This window comes from Enhydra lutris, unplaced genomic scaffold (assembly GCF_002288905.1).
Source record: "Enhydra lutris kenyoni isolate GAN:26980312 unplaced genomic scaffold, ASM228890v2 scaffoldscaffold27, whole genome shotgun sequence".
In the NCBI taxonomy this organism is placed as follows: Eukaryota; Metazoa; Chordata; class Mammalia; order Carnivora; family Mustelidae; genus Enhydra; species Enhydra lutris.
Genome location: NW_019154111.1, coordinates 14643558 through 14666481, shown reverse-complemented (window position 1 = coordinate 14666481; position 22924 = coordinate 14643558). Strand labels below are relative to the sequence as shown.

The following is a 22924-nucleotide window of genomic DNA, read 5'->3' as shown; positions in this document are numbered from 1 at the left end:
CCCGATGCGGGGCTCGATCCCAAGACCCTGAGATCATGACCCGAGCCGAAGGCAGAGGCCTTAACCCACTGAGCCACCCAGGCGCCCCTAATTTAAGAAAATTTAAATTGATTTCTTAAAACTACCACCTGCAAGAGTTGGTTAAAAAAAATTACTAGGTTAGGGGCACCTGGGTGGCTTAGATGGTTAAGAGTCTGCCTTCAGCTCAGGTCATGATCTCAGGGTCCTAGGATCAAGCCCCACATCAGGCTCCTAGGATCAAGCCCCACATCAGGCTCCCTGCTCAGCAGAGTCTACTTCTCCCTTTCCCTCTGCCTCTCTCCCTGCTTGTGCATGCTCTCTCTCTCTCTCTCAAATGAATAAATAAAATCTTTCTTAAAAAGTTACTAGGTTGGGCTGCCTGGGTGGCTCGGTGGGTTAAGCCTCTGCCTTCAGCTCAGGTCCTGATCTCAGGGTTCTGGGATCGAGTCCCACATCAGGCTCTCTGCTAGGCAAGGAGCCTGCTGCTTCCTCCTCTCTCTCTACTTGTGATCTCTCTCTCTGTCAAATAAATTTAAAAAAAAAATCTTTAAAAAAAAATTACTAGGTTAATTATGGAACAGTGCTACATACTACAATAAATGTATAAGCAGAACAAAATGATTCTAGTGCCACTTGGTTAATATTTTCATCTTACAAACATTTTTTGGACACCTACTAAATATGAGTTTACAATGTTATTACTGGAAACATGAAAGTGAAGGATCTGATCTGTGCCCTTAAGAAATTCCCAGACTAATATAAATGTCTGCTCCTCTAGGAACATAGCCTCAGATAACATTCTTTGAAGAATATAAGAACAACAAATCAAACAAATAAATCTACATCTGTCTTATTGGTATTTGGTAACAACCAAAAACAAAACCTATATGATAATGATGCTCTCTTATCTTATATATCTCCGAAAAATCACACTTCCATCCTCAGTTTTTGTTTGTAGTCAGGACTAAGGCATCACCATCCAGAAACAGCTTACACTAAATGCAGGTAATGTTTTAAACAGTACAAAACCAAAACAAAACAAAAACTCTTCTAAGAAGTTAAATGACCAAACCTAAGATGATAATGACAATAGCAAATACCATACAAAGCTAATTCTCATTTTTCATTACAATTCACTCCTCCCTAAGAGTCAGAAAAGATGCTCTTCCTTGCACATAGTAGTAGTGTATTTTATAGAATCTTTTTTCTATGATATTATATATATTTTTATAACGTTATATATTTCAAGGATTCAAAAAAAAATATCGACTTCATAAGAAAGACCAGTTTTGAATATCAGACTAAATAATTATCCTTCTCTTTTCTCTCCATGAATATTAGACTAAATAATTATCCTTCTCTTTTCTCCCCATTTTTCTGTTTCTAATCTTAGGGCATTCAATAGCTCCTTTGCCTCTACCAGAAGACTGAGAGACTAAGAAAGAATATTAAGCTCAATTAAATCGATGTTAATAAATGTCTCATCGAAGTACACCTTTTTTGTTGTTGTTGTTACTTAAAATTCTGTTTCAGTTTGGGGAGAGAGGTCAGGAAGAAAGGAAGCTAAAATTAAAGTGTCAATAAAAAGAAGATAAATTTGAAGACATCGAGTCACAGATGTGATCCTAGAAGGACTAACAGAGCTAAGGCAGCGCTCTAGCAAAAGGCAGGACCCAGTCAAGATAGTACAGAAGCCAGGGATACAGAGCAAACAGCATGTCTCAAAGTCATTAAACCATCAGGGATTTCAATCTGTAGGTTGGAGCAAAATAGGCAACCTTCTAAAAAATGAGGTATCTATGGACAAATGTCAAACAACAGCAAAATGTACTGTTAATAAAGCAAAAATACATAGCAGTGTGCAGAATCAGCTACCATTAGTACTGGGGGGAAAAGTGAGGGATATATGCTTGTACATGTATACAGGGTCTCTAGAAGAAGACACATAAATCATGTAGCAGTGGCTGCCTGAGCAGAGACTTATTTTTGTATTTCTATACATCCTTTTATACTTCCTTATTATTTTTAAACCATGGGCACTTATGACTTAGTCCAATAATATTACTTATTCCAATATAGGAATATTACTTAATTCCAGAAAGAAAAATCTATTCAAATTAATTTACAAGTGAAGTGGCCAGAAATAAAAAGATATCAGAGGTCAAGAAAGATTTATCATTTAAAACCAGAAAAACAGTCCAAAGTAAAGACTAAATTGTGAGGCAAAGAAAACAAGTCAAAACTGATCATGCAGTCAGTACAGCACATGTGGGGCTGGCAGACCAAAAAAATTAGTTAACTCATTCCTCAGCCTTTTATGAACTTCCAGCTTGGGTAGGAATTAATACCAGGTCACAGACAGCCAAGTGTGGACAGAAGGTGAGTAACTTAGAAATGGTATAATAGCTGAAGACAACTATCTGAGCTTAAAGATTAAGCTAGATATCCTAACACATTACTAATGCCCCACCTGATTTAGCCTCCATACGTTAGTGAGAGCAAAAGCACAGACTTTGGATAGTTCTTTTAAATGCAATGTCTGTAACCCAGCTGCAATGGAAAGAGTCTAGAAAGAAATGAGTCACTGAAGGTGTGGCTGAGAGTAGAATAGGACCAGGAAGAACTTAGAGGGTAAGAATGGATCTTCGTCCTTAAGTCATGTGGCCCAAACTTCCGTTCTATCCTCCCAAAGTTTCAGTTAGCCAGGGCTTGGATACTTCAGTGCCAAAGAGCTACCTTAGCAAACTTTAGATTATACTGATGAAGAGATTACAATCTTGAGGAAATTAAAATTGCTTAGTTCTGAGACACATTAACAAAGTAAAAGAATTCCTTTCTTTAAATCCAAAATTAGTTCTTTGTATTGCTAAGCAAATTTCTAAATCACTTCTAATTTAAATCACTGGGTACTCAGAATTAAATTTATAGTATTTTCAGAATTTTCCTAAATAAAACATAACTCAGAAGGCAAATGTGAATTTAAAAGGTCAGAAGGGGACATTTAAAAAAGAACATTTTACCCATTTCACAGACACTTCTGCTAAAGAAATAGCAAATACAGGAAACAGACATGAGCACAATGCAAAAAGAAAACAATTTCATTTCTAAATATTCATCTTCCAAAGTTAAACACAGATTTTGAGAACAGGATCTTCTTGAAAAGGTGTATTTTATAAGACAAAGCATTTATGAATGAACAAATTCTAACTTCTTAATCAAATAACACTATAATAAATTGAAGTAAGTATAAAATAATCTTATTCATTTCAAATTTTGGATTTTAAAAAAGAAACCTATGGGGTAGCTGGTTGGTTCAGTCAGTTAAGCATTGACTCCTCTTGACTTCAGCTGAGGCCATGATCTCAGGGTTGTGAGATCCAGCCCTGCATCCGCCTCCACACTGGATATAGAGCCTGCTTAAGATTCTCTCCTCCACCCCCCTCCTACCACTCCCCCCAACCCCTCTCTCACCTCTCTTAAAAAAAAGAAAAAGAAAAGAAAAAAAACCTATAGCAAAGAATATAAAAAATGTGAAAAGCTATAACCTTCATTTCCTTGAGAAAGAACAAAAAGAATTACCTACCAAAAGTAGCTAAAAGAAACTCTTACTATGACCAGAAACTAATCCTTCTTCTGTTATACCAGAAATATATTATAAATACCACCCCTAGTAAGTAACATTTTAATTGTATTTATCATAGGAAAATCTGACCTATCAGTTACTTCTGTTAATGAACGACAGCTATCAAAAATAAAAACAACAAAAGACACCCAAAATAGACTGCGCCACCATTCAACGTGGGCAAGGCATGGATACACACTCAATACTTAACTGATTTAAATATACATAAAAGCAAAGCCGTGAGGACTATAGATTAAAAATTGATTAAAATTAATAGATTAAAAATGGATTAAAAATCTATTTAAAATTAGATTAAAAATCCAAGAAACAGATCTCGGGAACTCAGAAATAAAAATAATTTTTATTTTAGATTAAGTAGCAATCTATTTCTTGGATCCTAAAATATGGCAAATACGTTATTTCTCTTTACAATGACTTAAAAATAAGCACCTCACAGCATTTATCAATACAATTGGTTACATAAAAATTATCTTTTCCTTTTAATCTCAGAAATTTTTTATTAGAATAGTAAACTTTAGAATAATAACAAAAGGTATTCTAACCCTTAAGTTTCCATCAGTTAAGTGTCCCATCAATCACGTGTTTGCTGACTCAACAGTCTGCGATGTCAGAGAAGCTAAATCTACAAAAGGTGGATAAGTGGATCATAAGAACCACAACCTATGATCTCACTGAGAAAGGAGTTCTAACAGTTCTCAGCCATGGATATGTAGTAAGCAACACGTATTTTAAAGCACTGGACTCCAACTGTACAAATATACTTCTTATACATCCAATTATTATAATGATCTAATAGAAAGCGAAGCTAAACAAATGTATCCAAAGAGACCAGGGACTGGAATAAGTATTTTTCCTGTCTTGTGCTCTATCAAAGATGTTGAAACTACAGGGTGAGGTGAGTCACATAAACAGAGATGATAAAGTAATTAATCTTGAACAAGTGACATCTCAGATATTCTGAATAAATAATCTACTCTGCCAATGCTTATAAAGACCCAGTATAATTTACTAGTGTCCATTGAGGGTTTACAAAGATATGCCAAAAAATTTAACAATAAATTGTTGAGAAGAGGCATGTTACCAATAAAGATACCACATATATTTCTTGAAACCACACTAAGTTTATTTCTATATTAGTATATAATATATAGTACTGAAAAAGAATCTAAAGCAAGTCAATATTTATTCATCCACTTTTTAAAAATTTGACAATTAAAAATATTCTATAAAACCAACGTACACAATTTAATATTTTTTAAAAATTAATTCTAAGGATTTCTAGGTAGTTTTTAACTATTATGTGAAGATTGAAAAATACATCCTAAAACATTCATACCTGATCGAAAGCACTCAATTATTTGTTGAATACCAGATTTGGATGTCTGTAGTGGTTGCTGTAACAAAGGAGCATCTCCAGGTTCCAGGATATAAACTACATGGAAGACAAACACCCACCCCAATCCCCACAAAAAAAGGGTTATTTAAATCATTTACTATTGAAGAAAAACAATGGTTTGCTACAATCATGTTAATGATAATCACACTTGTTTGTATATACTTCACCATCATCTTTGTAAGGCACAATGAAATAATGGGAAAAAAATAACTAAGATTATTCTCAATTCAAGGCTAAATTAAAGCTACCTAAGGCTTCAAATGCAAAGATTTACTATTTTGGTATTTACTACATATTCGTCATGTTTGCCTTTTTATTCCCCTTGAAGAGGAGCCTCTGTATTTAATCAAAATTCTAGGGCAACGATGTCCTAGCCACATCTCATAAACCATTCCAGAACCCTCTGGACAATCTACTACAGCTCTCTGGGCAATTATGAGAGTAAAACTCAAAAACCACTGCCTAAGGAAAGGACTAGTGAAGTGCACAATGACAGATGTTTAAGAATGTTCACTGCAGCCTCTAAATAATAAAGAAAAAATTTCAAACAAATTAAAAATCTCTCAATAGGAACCAGACTAAATAAACTATGAAACAGCCCTACAACAGAGTCCTTCACGGCTCTTAGAAAGCATGAACTAAATCTACATATACCAACAACAAAAGTTGTCAAAAATAGATTGTTGAGCAACAAAAACAGGTTAGAGAATATGATCTCACTTATATTAATATATATTTCAATAGATACAGAAAGAAATTTAATGTATATGTGTGTTTATGTATAGCCACTAATATAAACATAAAAAGTCTAGCAAGATACCAACAAAACAAGGGTTCTGTCAGGGTGGACTTTACAGGGGTGATTTTCATTTTCGGCCTCACACTTTGCTAGTGTTTCAGAGCCTGGGCTTTTATAGAAGTATTAAAACACACAGGTTAAAACACACACACACACACACACACTTTTATAATAAGTAAAAATACTATTTCCACTTTTAAAATAAAAATTTTCATTTTCATATACAGATGTCTGCTTTCCAAAGTTCTCAGATTCACAGTATAATTATATAATAAATTAGATTATGATAATATGAAAAAAAGGTAACTGAAAAGGAAAACAGTTTTCCATCAGATACTAAAGATATGGTTTTGGTAGAGAAAAACCAGCCATTTTAATTAACTTTTTTCAATATGTTATAATGTTCTACTCAACTATTACCTTCTTAACCCAGGATCATCCACTCTGTGGGAAAATAAGGAGGACTACTGCAATAATGTGTGCTGCTACTGCTCCAGGGCCTGGTCTTGGGCAGCATTTGGCTTTCTGATAAGGGCTAAAGCCTACTGTGCCATGTATTTAGACACAGCCTTAGATTCTACGTTAAGGCTTCAAATCTTGTCCTCAGTGTATACAAGTTGGACGGAACTATCTCAGGACCAAGTCATTTTATTAAGTACAACTCTCCCAATTTTAAGAGATATGTAAGAAGTATTTTAAATGAATTAAGAACATGCACACACCCACAACTCATTTTGAGAACATCTGACATTGGCATTACCTGCAGCAATTAAAAATACAAAGACTACAGACCTGGACTTACTACACTGAAATATTTTTCTAACATTTATTAGATACAACTAAAGCAAATTAAACTCTCTGATCTCTTTCCCATCTCTAAAATGGGGTTAATAAAAGTACCTAAATTATAGAGTTCTACGAGGATTAAATGAGCTAATGTAGGTTAACTAGTTAAAACAGAGCCTGGGATATAGTAAGTGTTCAATAAATGTTCTATCACCACCGCCATCATCATGTATGAAATCAATTGCTTTCTGACATCAAAAACTGAAAAACTGTTTCCAAAATCTAAAAAGTAGAATTCAACCCTTCAAAGATGCAATAACAGAAGTTTATAAATAGACTGATGATACCATTATTTGGATCAGATGGATCTCTTTTCATGATTTGTACAAAACAACTGACTAATAAAAATAATAACTACAAAAGAGAGGGTAGAAACTATACAGTTATAAAGAACTAAAAGTATCAAGGGTTGGCTCTATAAGTAGCAAGAATTTTAGAAAGGGAAAATTTTTTAAAAAACAGTAATGAGTAAGGGAGGGATATGGAGAAAAAATAGAAATTTGTCCTCAGAGTCCCCTTTCCTCATTTAAAAATGCTCCATGAAATAAGTCAATCAGAGAAAGACAATTATCATATGATCTCCCTGACATGAGGAATCTAAGAAGCAAAGTGGGGGGTTTGGGGAGTAGGGAAGGAAAAAATGAAACAAGATGGGATCGGGAGGGAGACAAACCATAAGAGACTCAATCTCACAAAACAAACTGAGGGTTGCTGGGGGGAGGGAGAGGGTGGTTGGGTTGTGGACATTGGGGAGGGTATGTGCTATGGTGAGTGCTGTGAAGTGTGTAAGCCTGACAATTCACAGACCTGTACCCCTGGAGCTAATAATACATTATATGTTAATAAAATTAAATAAGTTAATAAATAAAATAAAAATGCTCCAGAAAACTTTAATACACCAGCTTCCATTTCCACAAAAGAACATCTGATTTCAAAACTACAGCAAAATTTGTTACCTAATCACCTTCAGAACACTACTACCACTACACACATCAACATCCTGAAACACCATTCAAAATAACCCCCGAGTTAGCTTAGTTATCCATGGAAACATCCACTTAGCATACAGATCTGTGTCGTTAATGTTGTAAAACAAACAAACAAAAACCTAAAAACCTTTATTTATTAGTATCTTATAAAAGTTTCCTCTCCTATATCCTATCATCCCTCCCAAGATCAGTTTACACAACCATTAGGAAAAAAGCCATCATCTCCCTCTAATCAAAACACCCAAACCCTCAGAAGTTAACATATGTCTTTATATCCTTCCAAGAACACACTTCCCAGAATCAAATACCTACTTTTGTAACAGTCTCTCCTACCTTAAAAAAGAGCCCCTTAAAATAACTTTCTGCTTATGATGTCTGGGATTTACTCACAAATAATAGAGGGCAGGGAAGCAGTGGGAGGGTGGAAAACGGAACTGTGAAGAAGCGAGAATAGAGGAAAAAAAAAAAAGAGATTGTCCATGTATCGGTATGTTGTGTGACGCTTACAACAGGTTCCTTACACCATTCTCTCTACCTCTGAATTCTGAAAAGTTCTGTAAGAAACATTCTTAAGACATAAATAAGAAAGTACTTTACATATACTGACAGGCTTATATCACCACCCTTCACTACACATTGACCCATCCTATTAAGGCCTCCTCAGGAACACACGGCTCAGGGATCAGCCCCACTATTCATAATTCAAAAGAGGCTAGATCCCTGATGATTGCCCATTAAAAGAACTTCTCAAACACCATGTCATCTTCTTCCCTCCATCTGAAGGCATCCTCTTTTTAAAACTATCATAACATATTCCTTTCAGTACTGGAAAAACCTTCCACACAGCACTTACCTTCCTCTGAAACAATGACAATTAACTATCCTGTAAGTTAACAAACTTCTAGCTTTCCACCAAACTACTCTTCAGAAAGTGTTTAATCTAGCTAAGAAAGCAAAGAATCACAACTACTTATGACCTGGTAGTCTGAAAAATAAACTGCATTCAAAAAGTTTCTGGCAAAAGAAATTTAATTTTTTAAAATTCATGCAACTTAGAAGATTTCTTGTTAATGAGGGAGGGAAAAAAACAAAGAAATTCCAATACATATTAAAAATTCAACTCTGAAAATCATCCTGAAAAAGACATTAAAGTCTCTAGAAAACTTTATCAGAATACACCAAATAAGGTATGGTCACAAATTATTCAATTACTTGTCTGTATCTATTTCTTCCCACTCAAAAGTTCTATGAGGAAATGACCTTATCTCTTTTGTTCACCACTTACATGCACATCGCCTTGGACAGTGCCTAGCACCTAACAGGTGCTCAATAATAATTTGTCAAAGAAATAAAGAAATAAATGAACACAAACTTCTTCCTAAGTAAAAGGTTTTATTTTAAATGATTTTAATTCAACTTAAATGACTTGAACTGTTCTCAAAAAACAAACAAACCAAAAAAAAAAAAAAAACTGGAATAAAAGATCAGTGAACTAGAAGTATAAAAAGCATTCACAGCCTTCTACTTCAAAACTAACAAATTCCATTCAATATTTGATAAAATATAAATGACACATAAAATACACAAAATGTGCAGTATGAAGGGGTGCTGAGATAGGTCAGGGGCAGTTGAACACAAACTGGATCCCATCCTGGGACTATATTATTAGCAGAGGTAAGTTATTACTGATTTCCAATAAGCCAGGCCAGGGGGGGTGGGGTGGGGGGGGACAGGGCCATAGTACATGTGTACCAAAGTTTTCTGAAAATGGGAGTTCTTCCTCTTTACCACTGCCATTTTTTCCCATTAGTCAAAAAAGTCCTCTACCTGAACTCCACTGTGACAGAACCAAGTACACCAGAGCAGTTAAAATACTCCAACAAAAAAACAAGCAAAAGCATAAAAAGTCCTAATAACTTTTAGGTCAAAAATAATGATAAACACCTGCTTTTAAACTAGAATAGCCTTTGGTTTAGTGACATATGTACTCAATGATTCCCTTTTAACTTGCACCTCTAAGAGGACAAAACATATCAAACTTCTAGTAACTAGAAAACTCAAGCTTACATACCACATTTATCAAATTAGTCTTCTAATATTCTTCAAGAGACTCGAAAAAGGAACTTTTTCATTCCATAAATCCAACTAAAAACAGTTCTACTGAATAAACTACCCTAAAAATACTTATGTACTCTACCTAAATAACCAGATTTTTTATTTTGCATTACAGTATATTCTGAGCAAGAAAATTTTTTAAAGGTTGCAGTCAGCAAAACCTGATTCTTCCAACAAGCTGAGTATAACAAACTTTTTTAGCCCAACCACACTCACTTTTAGGCTTTAACCGCTAAACCCTGGTGAATATGCGTAAGAAACTTAATTTTTAAAAGTTTAAATGAATCCCCTTTCACAAAGACATGCTACTATTCTGCTACCTATTTTCTCCTCTGTCTTCAGTTTTAAACATTCAAAGGACACGGGGCAAATACTACTAACTGCAGCCTGCCTCAAAAGAAGGAAAAGGAACTGAGGGATTGATCTTGTGGAAAAGATTTAAGGTGACACCTGCAGTACTTTTTTTAAGGGATCAGGCAGAAGAGACCTCTTGTTTATACAAGCTTTTAGCTTCATAACTAGTTTTATACTGGGGAAAATTACAGCCTGCTTACTTAGACATGACTTCTAGGGCAGGAGGAAAAGAAAACTGGAAGGAAACACAAGGCAGAGTAGCTGTGACGGAGGGCAAAGTAACTGGAGGGGAAAGGAATATATACCTGGTTCACAGCATCCGTGATGATGGTGGTCAGTCTGACAGTATTTGTCCCTTAAAGGCATTTTCAGTGGGCGAGACCTACTTTCCTTTCACTGTAAGAAGCTCTTCATTGCGGCTTGGCTGTTGAAAGAAGCACAAACCCGTCACTCACCCTGAACTTCCTGGGGGGGCTCTGGCTCTATTTTCCACATACGTTCCCTCCACCCGCCCTCCGTTCTCCCTCCACGGTACCCGTACCTTCTTCTAGAACCTAGAAGAGAAAAACGCACAAAGGCTTCTCCAGCCCCAACTCCCGCACAGATTCAGCACCCTACCCGGAAACGCAGCCTGGGCGCGCAGCGCAAAGCGAGGGCCTGGCCGGCTGCGCGGGCGGCAGCGGCCTCGCCGGCCCGGGCGGGCGCGCGCGGAGAGAGAGGCGCGGAGCGCGGCGGGCACGGCCGGCGCCGGGGCCCGAGGAGGCGCGGGCGCGGCGACAGGACCGGTCGAGGTGCGGCTCCCGCCGGCGGCCGGCCCACGCCGCACCCTCCCGCCACGCACGTGCGTTGGGGTCTCCGCGGTGGAGCCCCTGTCCCCGTAACCAAGTGCGCCCAACTTACTTAACTCCTAGGGCGGGCCGGCGGGCAGGCGGAAGGAAGGAAGGCAGGCCGGGCAGCCTCGGGGACAGCCTGGCGTGGGAGGCGGCTTCGGGCCCCACCTGGCGCAGCCTCGGCGGACCACGCGAAGGGAACCGGGGTTCGGGCCCGACGCGCTCCCAAAGAGTCCCCGCCGGCGCTGACGCGGAAGCGCCACAGCTCACCACGTCCCTCCGCGGCCCGAGGCGACGGCGACGGCGACGGCGGCTCACGGCGTCCCTCCGCGCTGTGGAGCTGGGCGGGCGGGCGGCGCGCGGGCGCAGGCAGTTGACAGGAGGAACCGCCCCGCAGAAGCCGCCGTCGCCACCGAAGGAGCCGGAACCGGAGCGGGCAGGACCTGGGCGCCCCTCGCCGGGGCAACGGCTGCCGCCGGAGCCCGGCTCCCCCCCTCCCAGCACCGCTCCACCTGCAACGGTCCCTCAGGCTTTTGGAGAGGGGCGGGGAAGAATGGGGGTTTCCCCCCACCTTGGGCCTCTTTTGCTAGTAGTTGTTGTTTCAGGAAACTTTATTAAGTCCGTCTCTTTCTTTCTCTGTCTCCCCCTCCCCGAAGAGCCTGAGCTACCGCCGCGGAGCGGGTAGGAAGGGGGAAGCAGAGACTCTCCCGCAGCGACAGGGAGCGACTGACTGACCCCGGACGGAGATGGGGCGAGGGCAGGAAGTGACAAGCTCTCGGAGTGGGTGGGGGGAGTGTGGCCGGCACGCCCGGGAGCGTCCCGCGCATGCGCCCCACCGGGCGCCCGGGCCTGTGGGGAGGTGACGCTCCACGGCCCGGCGAAGGGAGGGAACCTTGGCCGGTGGCGCTGGAGCCGCGACTCGGGGGTCTCGGGCCGGCCACTCGTCCGCGCGTCCTCCCGCGGGCCGACGGAGAGCCGAAGCCCCGGGCTGTTGGTACCTGGATGATGGGCTGACGGCCAGGCAAACTGTTGCTTTTCTCCTTCCGTTGGAACCGAAACAAGGAGGGTTGGAAAAGCACGGGAATGAGCTGTAGGAAGAGGCTCGACAAATGGGTGAGCCGTAGGTAGTGGTGATTCCGAAAAGGTTGTCAGCACGCTTACGGTAAAGGTCGATTTTTTGTTGTTTTTGTTTTTTCACCCGAGAATTTTCGAAGTGTGCCTCTCAGCACTTTGGGGTTTTCATCAGGTCTTTGGGAAGAAGCTGGTGGAGGATCGGAATTGATTGCCGCGACCCCCGCTTCTGAACCTGAAGGCGAAGAAGGTGGGTCACGTGGGCAGAACGCACTTTCCCTCCAGTTCAGTGCCCGCGTCCTGCTTGGAAAATCCCCGAAGATCGCGGTCGTCTGTCAAATTCCGCAAACCCATGCGGTCGCCCCTTGGAGCAGGAGAGCCGCCGCCTCAACTCCCAGGACGGAGTTTTTGTTCTACAAGCAAATACATGTTCACTGTCAGTCGGGAAATGTTAAGGGAGAAAAAGCCCTTACGCTTTATCTCCTCCCGCCGAAAGATGCACTGAAAAATCTCCGCAGTTGTGTAGCTTGAATTATCCGTTTTCGGGGTCCTGAAAGAGCAGTTCAGTGGTAGGTAGATTCTGTGTGCATTTTGGAAGAGCAAACGAGGGACTGAAATCTGTTTACAAAATTCATAGGAAAGTTTGTGGTAGGTCCAGTAATTAATTGATCAACTCGTTATTGTAAAAATACTGAACGGAACATTTACATAGGTCTTGGGGGCTTGTAGCAGCTTGGTTATAGGGGTGACAGGAAAAGGAAGAGTGGTCCAGGTAATCCATTTTTTTAAGGGAATTACAGGTACTGTGCATTCTACACAGCAGTCACATACGTGGTATGGTTGATCATTTTTTTCTGTCCCATTGTCAAGAGGAGTCAAACTAAAATGTAATGCCACAACCTACATGTAAGGTAAAAAATTATGATATGTCCACGTGATGGTATTTGTTACGCAGCCAAGAAAAATTATTTTGTGTAATATTTAATTGTGTGCAGTATGTTTAAGCGTATCGAAAAAAATTTAATGTGACACCTTAACAGTGGAGTTACAGGTAATTTTTATTTAACACTGGAGATCTTTGGTAAAATTTGAGTGAAATATTCATTTCCAGAGGATCTTTTCCTTCTTTTATAAGCACATTTATTTAAGGCAGGTTAAAAAATGAATATACAAATGTAAGTTTCCATAAATGTGAAAAGGCACTGCTTCAGATATGTGAATTATAATTGTTTGCTGGCCACATATGAATAAAAAATGGTTAGCTTCCTGAGTAAATGCAAGAGTCTTTATACTAGAGTGGTTGGTACTAGACAGTCCCCAAAATTGCTTGCCAATAGAATGAATTTTAAACAGTTTTTGAGGGCACCTGGGTGGCTCAGTGGGTTAAAGCCTATGCCTTCGGCTCAGGTCATGATTCCAGGGTCCTGGGATCGAGCCCCGCATCAGGCTCTCTGTTCAGCAGGGAGCCTGCTTCCTCCTCTCTCTCTCTGTCTGCCCCTCTGCCTACTTGTGATCTTTGTCTGTCAAATAAATAAATAAAATCTTTAAAAAAAAAAAAACAGTTTTTGAGAAATTAGAAGTATAGACAAGAATGAACATCTGTGTGGGTAAAACAGATATTGAATACTGAACCAGATTTTTAAAGATGAAACCATGGAAATTATTGAGTAAACCTTACTTTATAAATGAGAAAACTGAAATCCAGAGAGGTTAGCTGATATGCTAAAGGTCACAAAGTAACAGAACTAGGACTAATACCTAGATCAGTCCCTTCTATAACAATACTAGTATCTGACATGTATTGAGTAATACGTTTTAAGCTCAAGAATAACTCATTTAATCCTATTAACAATTCAATCCATTCTGCAGGGAATGGGAAACTGAGGCAGAAATAGGTTAGATAACTCCCCAAGGTTACCTGAAACATACAGCTAATAGGCAACTAAGCCAGCTTTTGAACCCAAGCAGAATGGCTCTGAGACTCATGACCTTAGCCATTACCCTGTATTGCCTATACTATGTCGCCTACTTTATACCATAACCGTTTTGGATCACACTATATGTGAAAGATGAGCCAGTAGATCCTGTCATTTGTGAAAGGTATTAAAATGCTATGTCAAAGTTTATGGAGTTGTTAAATCACAAGAATTTAATTGAAATTTCATAGGGTTCTAGAGCTTAGACTTTGGGCATCATCTAGAATTATCATCCTACCTCTAAAAACACTGCACAAATCATCCCAGAAAAATTACATCTTCCCTTCATTGTACACTGCAGCAACCTAGGTGACACGTTATTACGGCTTTAGGAAACCTTTTGATCCTTAAAGTTCGGAAGTACATCCTAATGATTAACCTAAGATCATTTTATGGTTTAAAATTATTCTGTCATCTTCAAGACAGGAAAATTCTACCATAAATATACACACACACATACACATACACATTTATTATTGCTGCATAAGAAACCACTAGAAATAGTGCTTTAAAACCATTTTATATACTCTCAAATTCTATAAATCAGTGATTAAGACTCGCCTTGTCTGGGATCAAATATTAAACTGTTGATCTGTTATCAACTATATAGAATTTAACACGTAAGTATCATACAAGCAACATAATATGAAAAAAGGTAATGCATTCCCTAAGGTGTTTATTTTAAGGAGAGTAAGGAGTAGGTTGTACTTGGGTGCTGCCCTGGAGATAAGTTGCCTACCAGGAAACCCCTGAAGTGAACTTGTATCTTTCATTCCAAGTGTTAAGGCACACTTAGGTCTTGCCAGGTGACACAATGCATGCACCACACTGCCATATGGGCACCAAAACATCCTTGACAAGTCTTCCACTCAAATGCATTTCAGATAACATGAATTTCATTTTTTCTAATGTTCTTGTTATAAGGGAGTTTGTTCATAAGTCTGTATTAATTAGTGTCTGAGTGAAGATTTAAATACAGGTCTGAGTCCAGGTCCTGTGCCTCAAGTTACATATATTCTAATTATTACTAAAATAGTATGTCCAGGTTAGACCTGTCTCTGGAGCCTCTAAACTCTTAACTACCCATAAGACAGACCATCTGACTTTCTCCAGGCATCTCAAAATTAGCAGGACCAAAACTGAACTTCTTACCAAACTGTTCTTTCTTTTTCAAATTTTAACCTAAGGTGTTCCTATCCATTTAGTCCTTCAAGACAGAAGTCTTAGAGTCAAAGACAAGAGCATTGGCACAGATGCAAAGTAATGGAAGTTATCTGTATACAGGTTTCTCATCTCACTTATCCCCAACATCTAACCTACCACCATAAACAATTGGCTATACCTCAAAAAGTTCGAGAAAATAATTTCCTCTCTCCATATGCACCATCAAACTTCTAGTCTAAAACCTCATCTCTGAACCATTGCCATAATCACTTTTATGCCATAATCACTTCCGTGGTCTCCCTACTACCCTTCTTTCCCTCCCTCAATTATTCCACACTATCAATAGAATTATGTTCAAAGAAATCTCTGAAAATCTCTCTTGACTCCCAATTTTTTACATGAAGAAATCAAATCTTAACAAAAAGCATAAAACCAAAGTACATTTGGGGTCAGAAAAATCTAGATGTTAGTCCTATCTCCATCAATCATGGGTTTTGGGTCTCTAAGTAAGTAAGAACCTCTTCTGAGCCTCAGTTTTCTCAGCTGTAAGCTATTTTCAGCATGGTGAGAAATTGGTTAATAAAGCATCCAGCAGGATCTGGAACACAGTACAGGTATATAATAAATACTCATTACACCTGGCCCTCCCACAACTTCACAACTTTATTCTCTAAGGATTTCTCGCCCTTTTCAAAAACAAAGCAAAAAGTAGTTAAACTGGGTGGGGAAGGAGTGTGGGACACAAGGGAATTTTAGAGAGAGATGATAGAGGTGTGGGTTTACAAGGGTGTATCCATTTGTTAAAGCAACTATTAGAATAGTGGTTACCTTTCCAGGAAGGAGTAGGTTGGCATGTGGAACTGAATGAAACAGTAACAATTTGGGAATAACTGGCCATTTTATAGATTTTGAGCTCAGTGATCCTTATATGTATATTTGCTTTATAATAATTCAGTAAGCTGATATGTTTTATTCACTTTTATGAATGTATATAACATTTCACAATAAAAATATCTTTTAAAGTAGCTGACCTACATTTTCATGTCTCTGAACTACATCTTAGAAGTTAAAAATGATTATTGAGCTTTTCAAGGTTTTATGCCTTTGCACATGCTACTCCTCATGCCGGAAATACCTTTCCCCTTCATCTAGAAAACTCACATTCATCCTTCAAGATCCACTTCAGACATCACTTCTTCTATGAAATCAGCTCCTATGACAAATAATCTCTCCAACTTCCTTCTCCCATAGTACACCATTCTAATCAAATGTCTGACTCTCCCATCAACCAGAATTCATCAAGAACACAGACCATAACTTACTCCTCTTTGTTTTGCTATCATCTAGCACACTACTGTCACATAATAGGCAACCATTAAAAGTTACTGGATGGGCCCGAGTGATTGAATTAGCAGTAAATATATTGAGAAAAATTTAGTGGGGAAAATCATTTTTAGGCGTTTAGTTTACTTAGGCTCCTGGCTTAATGGGACGCTCATTTCCAATGTAGAGAACAATCATACATACAAAGACAATTAAAGGAACCATTAGCGTATAGAGTCGGCAATGCTGTAGAATATATAACTACTAACCATCCATCGTGTAAAACCATGCATGACTTTGTTTTTTTGAGGGGTGGTATTTTTTGCTTGGATTTTTTTTTTTACTTTTAATTTTGAAATAACCCCAAATTAAATTTTTAATTTTTTGTCCTATTTGTTTTCTCTCTCCACATGCACATTTGATTTTTGAACCATTTTAGAGTAGGTTAATGTCCCTTCTTCCCTTATTACTTCAGTGTATATTTTCTAGAAGCAAGGATATTATCCTACATAACCACAGTACAGTTATCAAATTCAGGAAATTTGATATAAATTTGATTTGATTTGATTAAACATGATTTTGGGCACCTGGCTGGCCCAGTAGGTGGAGCATGTGGACTCTCTATCTTGGAGCCCGGAGTTAGAGCTCTACTTTGGGCATAGAGCCTACTTAAAAAACAAAACAAGCAAACAAACAAAAAAAAAAGTGATTTGATACAATACAGTTGACCCTCAAAACCACACAGGTTTAAACTATACAGGTCCACTTACACATGAATTTTTTCAATAAATAGAATACAGTACTGTGAATATATTTTCCCTTATGATTTTAACATTTTTTTCTTTAGCTTACTTTATTGTAAAAAGACAGTATATGATACATATGATACACAAAATATGTGTTAATTGACAGTTTATGTTATTGGCAAGGCTTCTGGTCAACTATTAGTAAAGTTTTGGGGGAGTTAAAAGTTGTATGTGGATTTTTAACTGTGGGCTGGGAGCATCAGCACCCCTAAATCTTGCATTGCTCAAGGGCCCACTGTACTTTTATTTCATCTACAATTTATTATTGTTACTATATATAATATATATTATTATAACTGTGTCAGTTATTCTGATAATGCCTCGTATGGACAGTTTTTATTTGCTCCAATATAAAGCCCAATCCAGAACCACAAATTGCATTAGTTTTAACACTCTACTTTCCTTCAACTTGGAACCGTTCTTCAGTCTTTGTCTTTCATGACAATGACGTTTTGACAAATACAGGCCTGTTGTTTTAGAGAAGGAGTCTACTGGGGTTTGTCTAATGTTTCTTCATGATTAGATGGAGGTCTTACATTTTTTTTAATAGAATACAGCATAAGGAATGTGGTGTCTTTCTCCGAGTATCAAACCAGAGGCATGTAATGCCTGTTTGATATCCATCTTCATCACTGGCTTAAGTGGCTATTCAGTTTCTCTACTGTGTAGTTCTGCTTTTGCTCTGAATAAGTAATTTTGAGGAGATAATGATTTTATTATAAAGACTCCTTTTAACTAGTGATCTTGATAATTCTGTTTAGGTTCTCCTTTTAACTAGTGATCTTGATAATTCTGTTTGGGTTTTAGAAATTATCAAAGCAAAAGTAAAAGAATAAAAGTTAATTGAATTGCATCTTTATTTCTAATCTGATAATTAGAAACTAATGATCAGTTCCATAACTGGAAACTGTTTTCTGGTTTAGTCCTACATTTTATGAAGTTGAAAAGTTTATTATTGGAAAGTCTATGCAACATTTATTGAGTACCTATTATATTCCAAACATCCTGCCAAACGGAGAACATACAGTAAGACAAGCTTTCTTTCCTTTAGTCAACAAAAATTTATTTAGTGCCTTATACACCAGGTCCTAGGAAGATATCCATGAATAATTTAGGAAGTTCTTATCCTCTTGGGTTTGGTTTTTTTTTTTTCCTCTTGGAGTTTCTAGTCTAATAAGATGTTCCCAATCTAATAATGATGACATGTAAAAAAAAAAAAAGTATATTATTTGATAATAGTCACATAAGACAGGCCCAGTAGAGGTGAATTGAAACCATGGAATCATAAGGTCCCATACACACAGCAGCAGGGCGACAGGGAAAGGGAGCATTTTCGGCAAAACGTTTTTCAACTCACTTGAATTAGAGAAGAGAAGATTATAGAGGATGAATAATAATGTGTTGGTCTTTTTCCAAGTCAATATTATGTTTTCAAGACCTATTCCTTTAAGGATATCTGACTAATTATCTATTGTTATGTATTAACAGGGTAACACATTCTAAATTCTAAATTGTAAATGTTTTGTGATTCTATTTAGACAGGTAGTTATTGAAGGGTTCTGTATTTGGTTTTATATCATTAAAAAGGCATTCTAGGGGTTCCTACATGGCTCAGTCAGTTAAGCTCCAACTTTTGATTTCGACTCAGGTCATGATCTCAGGGTGTGAGATTGAGCCCAGCATTGAGCTCAGTGCTGAGAGTGGAGCCTGCTTAAGATTCTCTCTCTCCTTCTCCCTCTACCCCCCCCCTTGCTCTCTCTTTCTCTTTCTTTCTCTAAAAAAAATTTTAAAATGCATTGAGTTTCTCATTCTTTCTCTCAACTGCTCCTCCTTATGGCCAAAGGGGTTTGTTTGCAAGACTGACTCAATAACACTGCAGTTCAAGACTGTGCAACACAGGGGCACATGGGTGGCTCAGTTGGTTAAGCGACTGCCTTCGGCTCAGGTCGTGATCCTGGAGTTCCGGGATCGAGTCCCGCATCGGGCTCCCAGCTCCACGGGGAGTCTGCTTCTCTCTCTGACCTTCTCCTCGCTCATGCTCTCTCTCACTGTCTCTCTCTCTCTCTCAAATAAATAAATAAAATGTTTAAAAAAAATATTAAAAAAAAAAAAGACTGTGCAACACAATAAAGTTAACTCACTTATGTAACTCTAACTTCCTTAGTATATTGATCTGAACTACCAAATCCAAAATCTTCTCTAATGACAAAGTATCAGAAAAAAAGTACACTTTTCGGCTTATGGAAACTGAGTCAAAAGTTAAAAATCCATACATATGCCCAGGTCTTAATTCCAACCAAACACAAAGACTGCTATGTATCAAACCATCACCTACAACAAAGTGCTATTTTAATGAAACATTTTAAGCAAGTGACTGGTTTCTGAACTTGTATTTGTCCAAGATTTTAAATAATTTCTAAAATAATTTCTACAGAATGATCACCTTTTATCTTAAATCCACATTTATTTTCCCATTCAAACTTCCTAATGTTTTTGCATGATAGTTGTCTATCTTGAATGTAAGAGACCTCTAAAATTACAGCATATGGAAGTAAATGGTCAGGAAACTTGCTGGGTGTTTCTTCTACTTTCAAGTCATCAGATAGTGACAGCAGACTGTTTATAAAGCAATTTCGGTATTATAACTGTCATATATGGAATAAGAAAGTTAGATTGGTAAGAATTTTGAAAAGGAGTATCAGGAAATTACTCCCTCCACTCAGGCAGAGTAGCTTTTATTTAGAAGAAACACTGCAGGATCCAGGGTGTCAAGATTCTCGGTAAGATTCTCGTATTGCTAGGCAGTCCTAAATCACCCAGTGACACCTACATGCTGGAGTTAATATCACTGTTTTCAATGCCATAGAATGACACTTTCTTCTTGGTACTTGTGGAGGAATATCTAAGTTTGTCACCTTTCTCAAATAAATACCTTTGAAAAAAAGTCAGTTCAGTGTCTTTCTAAACATGTTATTGCTAGAAGAGACAGTGTGCCAACACAGGAACAGCAGTTTCATTTATGGAAATAAACTTGCTTTGCATATCTCAGAAATTTTATTTTAAAAAGGAACAATTGCTTTGCAATATTCAAAAACTCCCCCATTAATGTTAGTTCTTTCTTCTTAATCACTTGTGAAACTGAGATAGTCATACAGTAAGGTGAGCGAAGATCTCATTGAAATCTCTCCTTTTCTAAATTGTGGTCTTTCTGGTCATAGGAAGGTCATTCTTTTTGTTTGTTTTTTGTTTTGTTTTGGTTTGGGTTTTTTTGCTTTTTGTTTTTTGTTTTGATCTTTAATTTTTTATTTTTTATAAACATATATTTTTATCCCCAGGGGTACAGGTCTGTGAATCGCCAGGTTTTATACACTTCACAGCACTCACCATAGCACATACCCTCCCCAATGTCCATAACCCTACCCCCCCCCAACCCCTCTTCCCCAGCAACCCTCAGTTTGTTTTGTGTGATTAAGAGTCACTTATGGTTTGTCTCCCTCCCAATCCCATCTTGTTTCATTTATTCTTCTCCTACCCCCTTAACACCCCATGTTGCATCTCCACTTCCTCATATCAGGGAGATCATATGACAGTTGTCTTTCTCGGATTGACTTATTTCGCTAAGCATGATACCCTCTAGTTCCATCCACGTCGTCGCAAATGGCAAGATTTCATTCCTTTTGATGGCTGCATAGTATTCCATTGTGTATATATACCACATCTTCTTTATAGGAAGGTCATTCTAAACATGGAACCCGGACAGATGAATGAAGAGGCAAAATAATGGACAGGTCAACTAAGATTAATAAAATAAATGTCCAAAGACTGTTCAACTTAAGTGCTGTATTTTATTGGAAAACATTTGAGACATTTGTATCTCACCTAACTGTCCCTTAGAATTTCACTTAAAGAAAACAAAGACCTCATGTCTTCTGGGAGTTAAGAAGAGTCTACAGAAGACATTTTGTAGTCTATTTGTTCATCCTTACACCATCCTTGTATTAAAAAGGGGGAAAATTCCAAGAAAAAATACAAAGAGGTGGTGGGGAGAAAGGAAAGGGTAATTGGTATTCATAGGTCAAGTGTTGGTTTGTGTCTCAGTTTATAAAAGAAACCAGTGAGTAAAATACATATTCTAACTTTGAATTATGAGGGGCAAGAGACTATAAGTCTGATTTTTTATTGCATGATTCACATGAGAAAAGTTTGTTCAAATTTACCATTTTTGAACTATGTGAGTTTAAAGGCATGAAGATTTGGCTCAATCACCATTTTTTGTACTATGTCAGGGTTGGAAAAAATCTCCAAAGTCATCTTTTAAACTCCAACTTTCCATGTAAAGCTTGCATCTCAAGAGCTGAGTTCAAGTTTGAACATTTCCAAATAATAGGGAATTTACCATCTCCTAAGACAATCCATACCACTGTATTCTATTGCATTGAAACTGGCCTTCCTGAGCTTTTCATACCCAGCAAGTATGAGTATATAGAACATATATAATTCCTCTTCCACCCAACACATCCATATGTACTTTAAGTCTTTGCTGACTAGGCGAAATTTCATTAGTTTATCCTGTAAGAATATCAGTCATCGAATTAGAGTATTTTGATTCATTCATGTAACAGGTATTTAATGAACACCTGCATTATTCCCGTAACAGTACCAGGGATTGGGAGATGTAATGATGAGCAAAAACAAAAACATAAACAAAAACCATGATCTGCACCTTCATAGAATTTACAGCTGTACGATGGCTGTCTACGCACAGGTTATATGAAATATATTGTTTTCGTGCATATGCTTTCATTCATTATGGCAAAAGAACTTTAAAAAGAAAAAGCTTACTGTCTATTGAACACTCAAAAGAAAAATCATGATTATCAACAGAAATACTCAATCGACATAATTTGAGAATCCATACCTCTACCAAAAATACACTACTGCTTATAATTATGGAGTTAATACAAATATACATAATATATAAGAAAGTCTTTTGCTACGATTGATTTATATAGACAAATTAATTTGTATAAGATATGATTCATTAAGAGAATTCAATTGCTTGAATAATCAAAAGTCATTAATGAAAATTAGTTAGCTGACTTTTTGTAGTTTGAAATTTGCAGATGAGCTGGATGTTGGTAGTAAGATTAGGTTAGGAGCAAGAAAAAAACATTCAAGCCTCTGCCTTTGGGTCAGGTCTGGTTCTGGGGTCCTGGGGTCCTGGCATTGGCCCATGGGCCTCCTTTTCCCACTTCTCCTCCCCTTGCTCATGCTCACTCTTTCTCTCTCAAATAAAATCTTTAAGGAAAAAAAAAAGGAAAAGGAAAAAACATTCAAGACAAAGTTGTGTGATTTAGGTGACTGACATTACCAAGAATAATATATTGAGAACTCTGAAGGAAAAGTCCAGGAAGACTTCCATTGGTACCATATACATAGCCACGTTATGAGAAGATGAATTCCTGTATCTTTGAAGCTGATTCAGAATCTTTTGTAGGTAAATGGACTCCTACCTTTATAATTGTAGTTGATTAAGCTTGCCATTATTTCATTAGTTACAGGCAACCATGTACAGTCTGGAACATAGTAGG

General features: G+C 38.0%; 1 protein-coding gene across 1 annotated transcript in view; it reads right to left on the bottom strand.

Moving 5' to 3' along the window:
• The window catches only part of LOC111151861 (zinc finger protein 800), a 45847-nt gene extending 34720 nt beyond the window's left edge, over nucleotides 1-11127 (bottom strand). The window contains exons 1-3 of the mRNA XM_022510088.1: nucleotides 11064-11127; nucleotides 10469-10587; nucleotides 5001-5096 (exon numbers count right to left, since the gene is read on the bottom strand). Coding sequence (XP_022365796.1) covers nucleotides 5001-5096; nucleotides 10469-10529 — 157 coding nt within the window. The 5' untranslated portion in view covers nucleotides 10530-10587; nucleotides 11064-11127. The remainder of the gene's footprint in view (nucleotides 1-5000; nucleotides 5097-10468; nucleotides 10588-11063) is intronic.
• Nucleotides 11128-22924: the final 11797 nt, after the last annotated feature.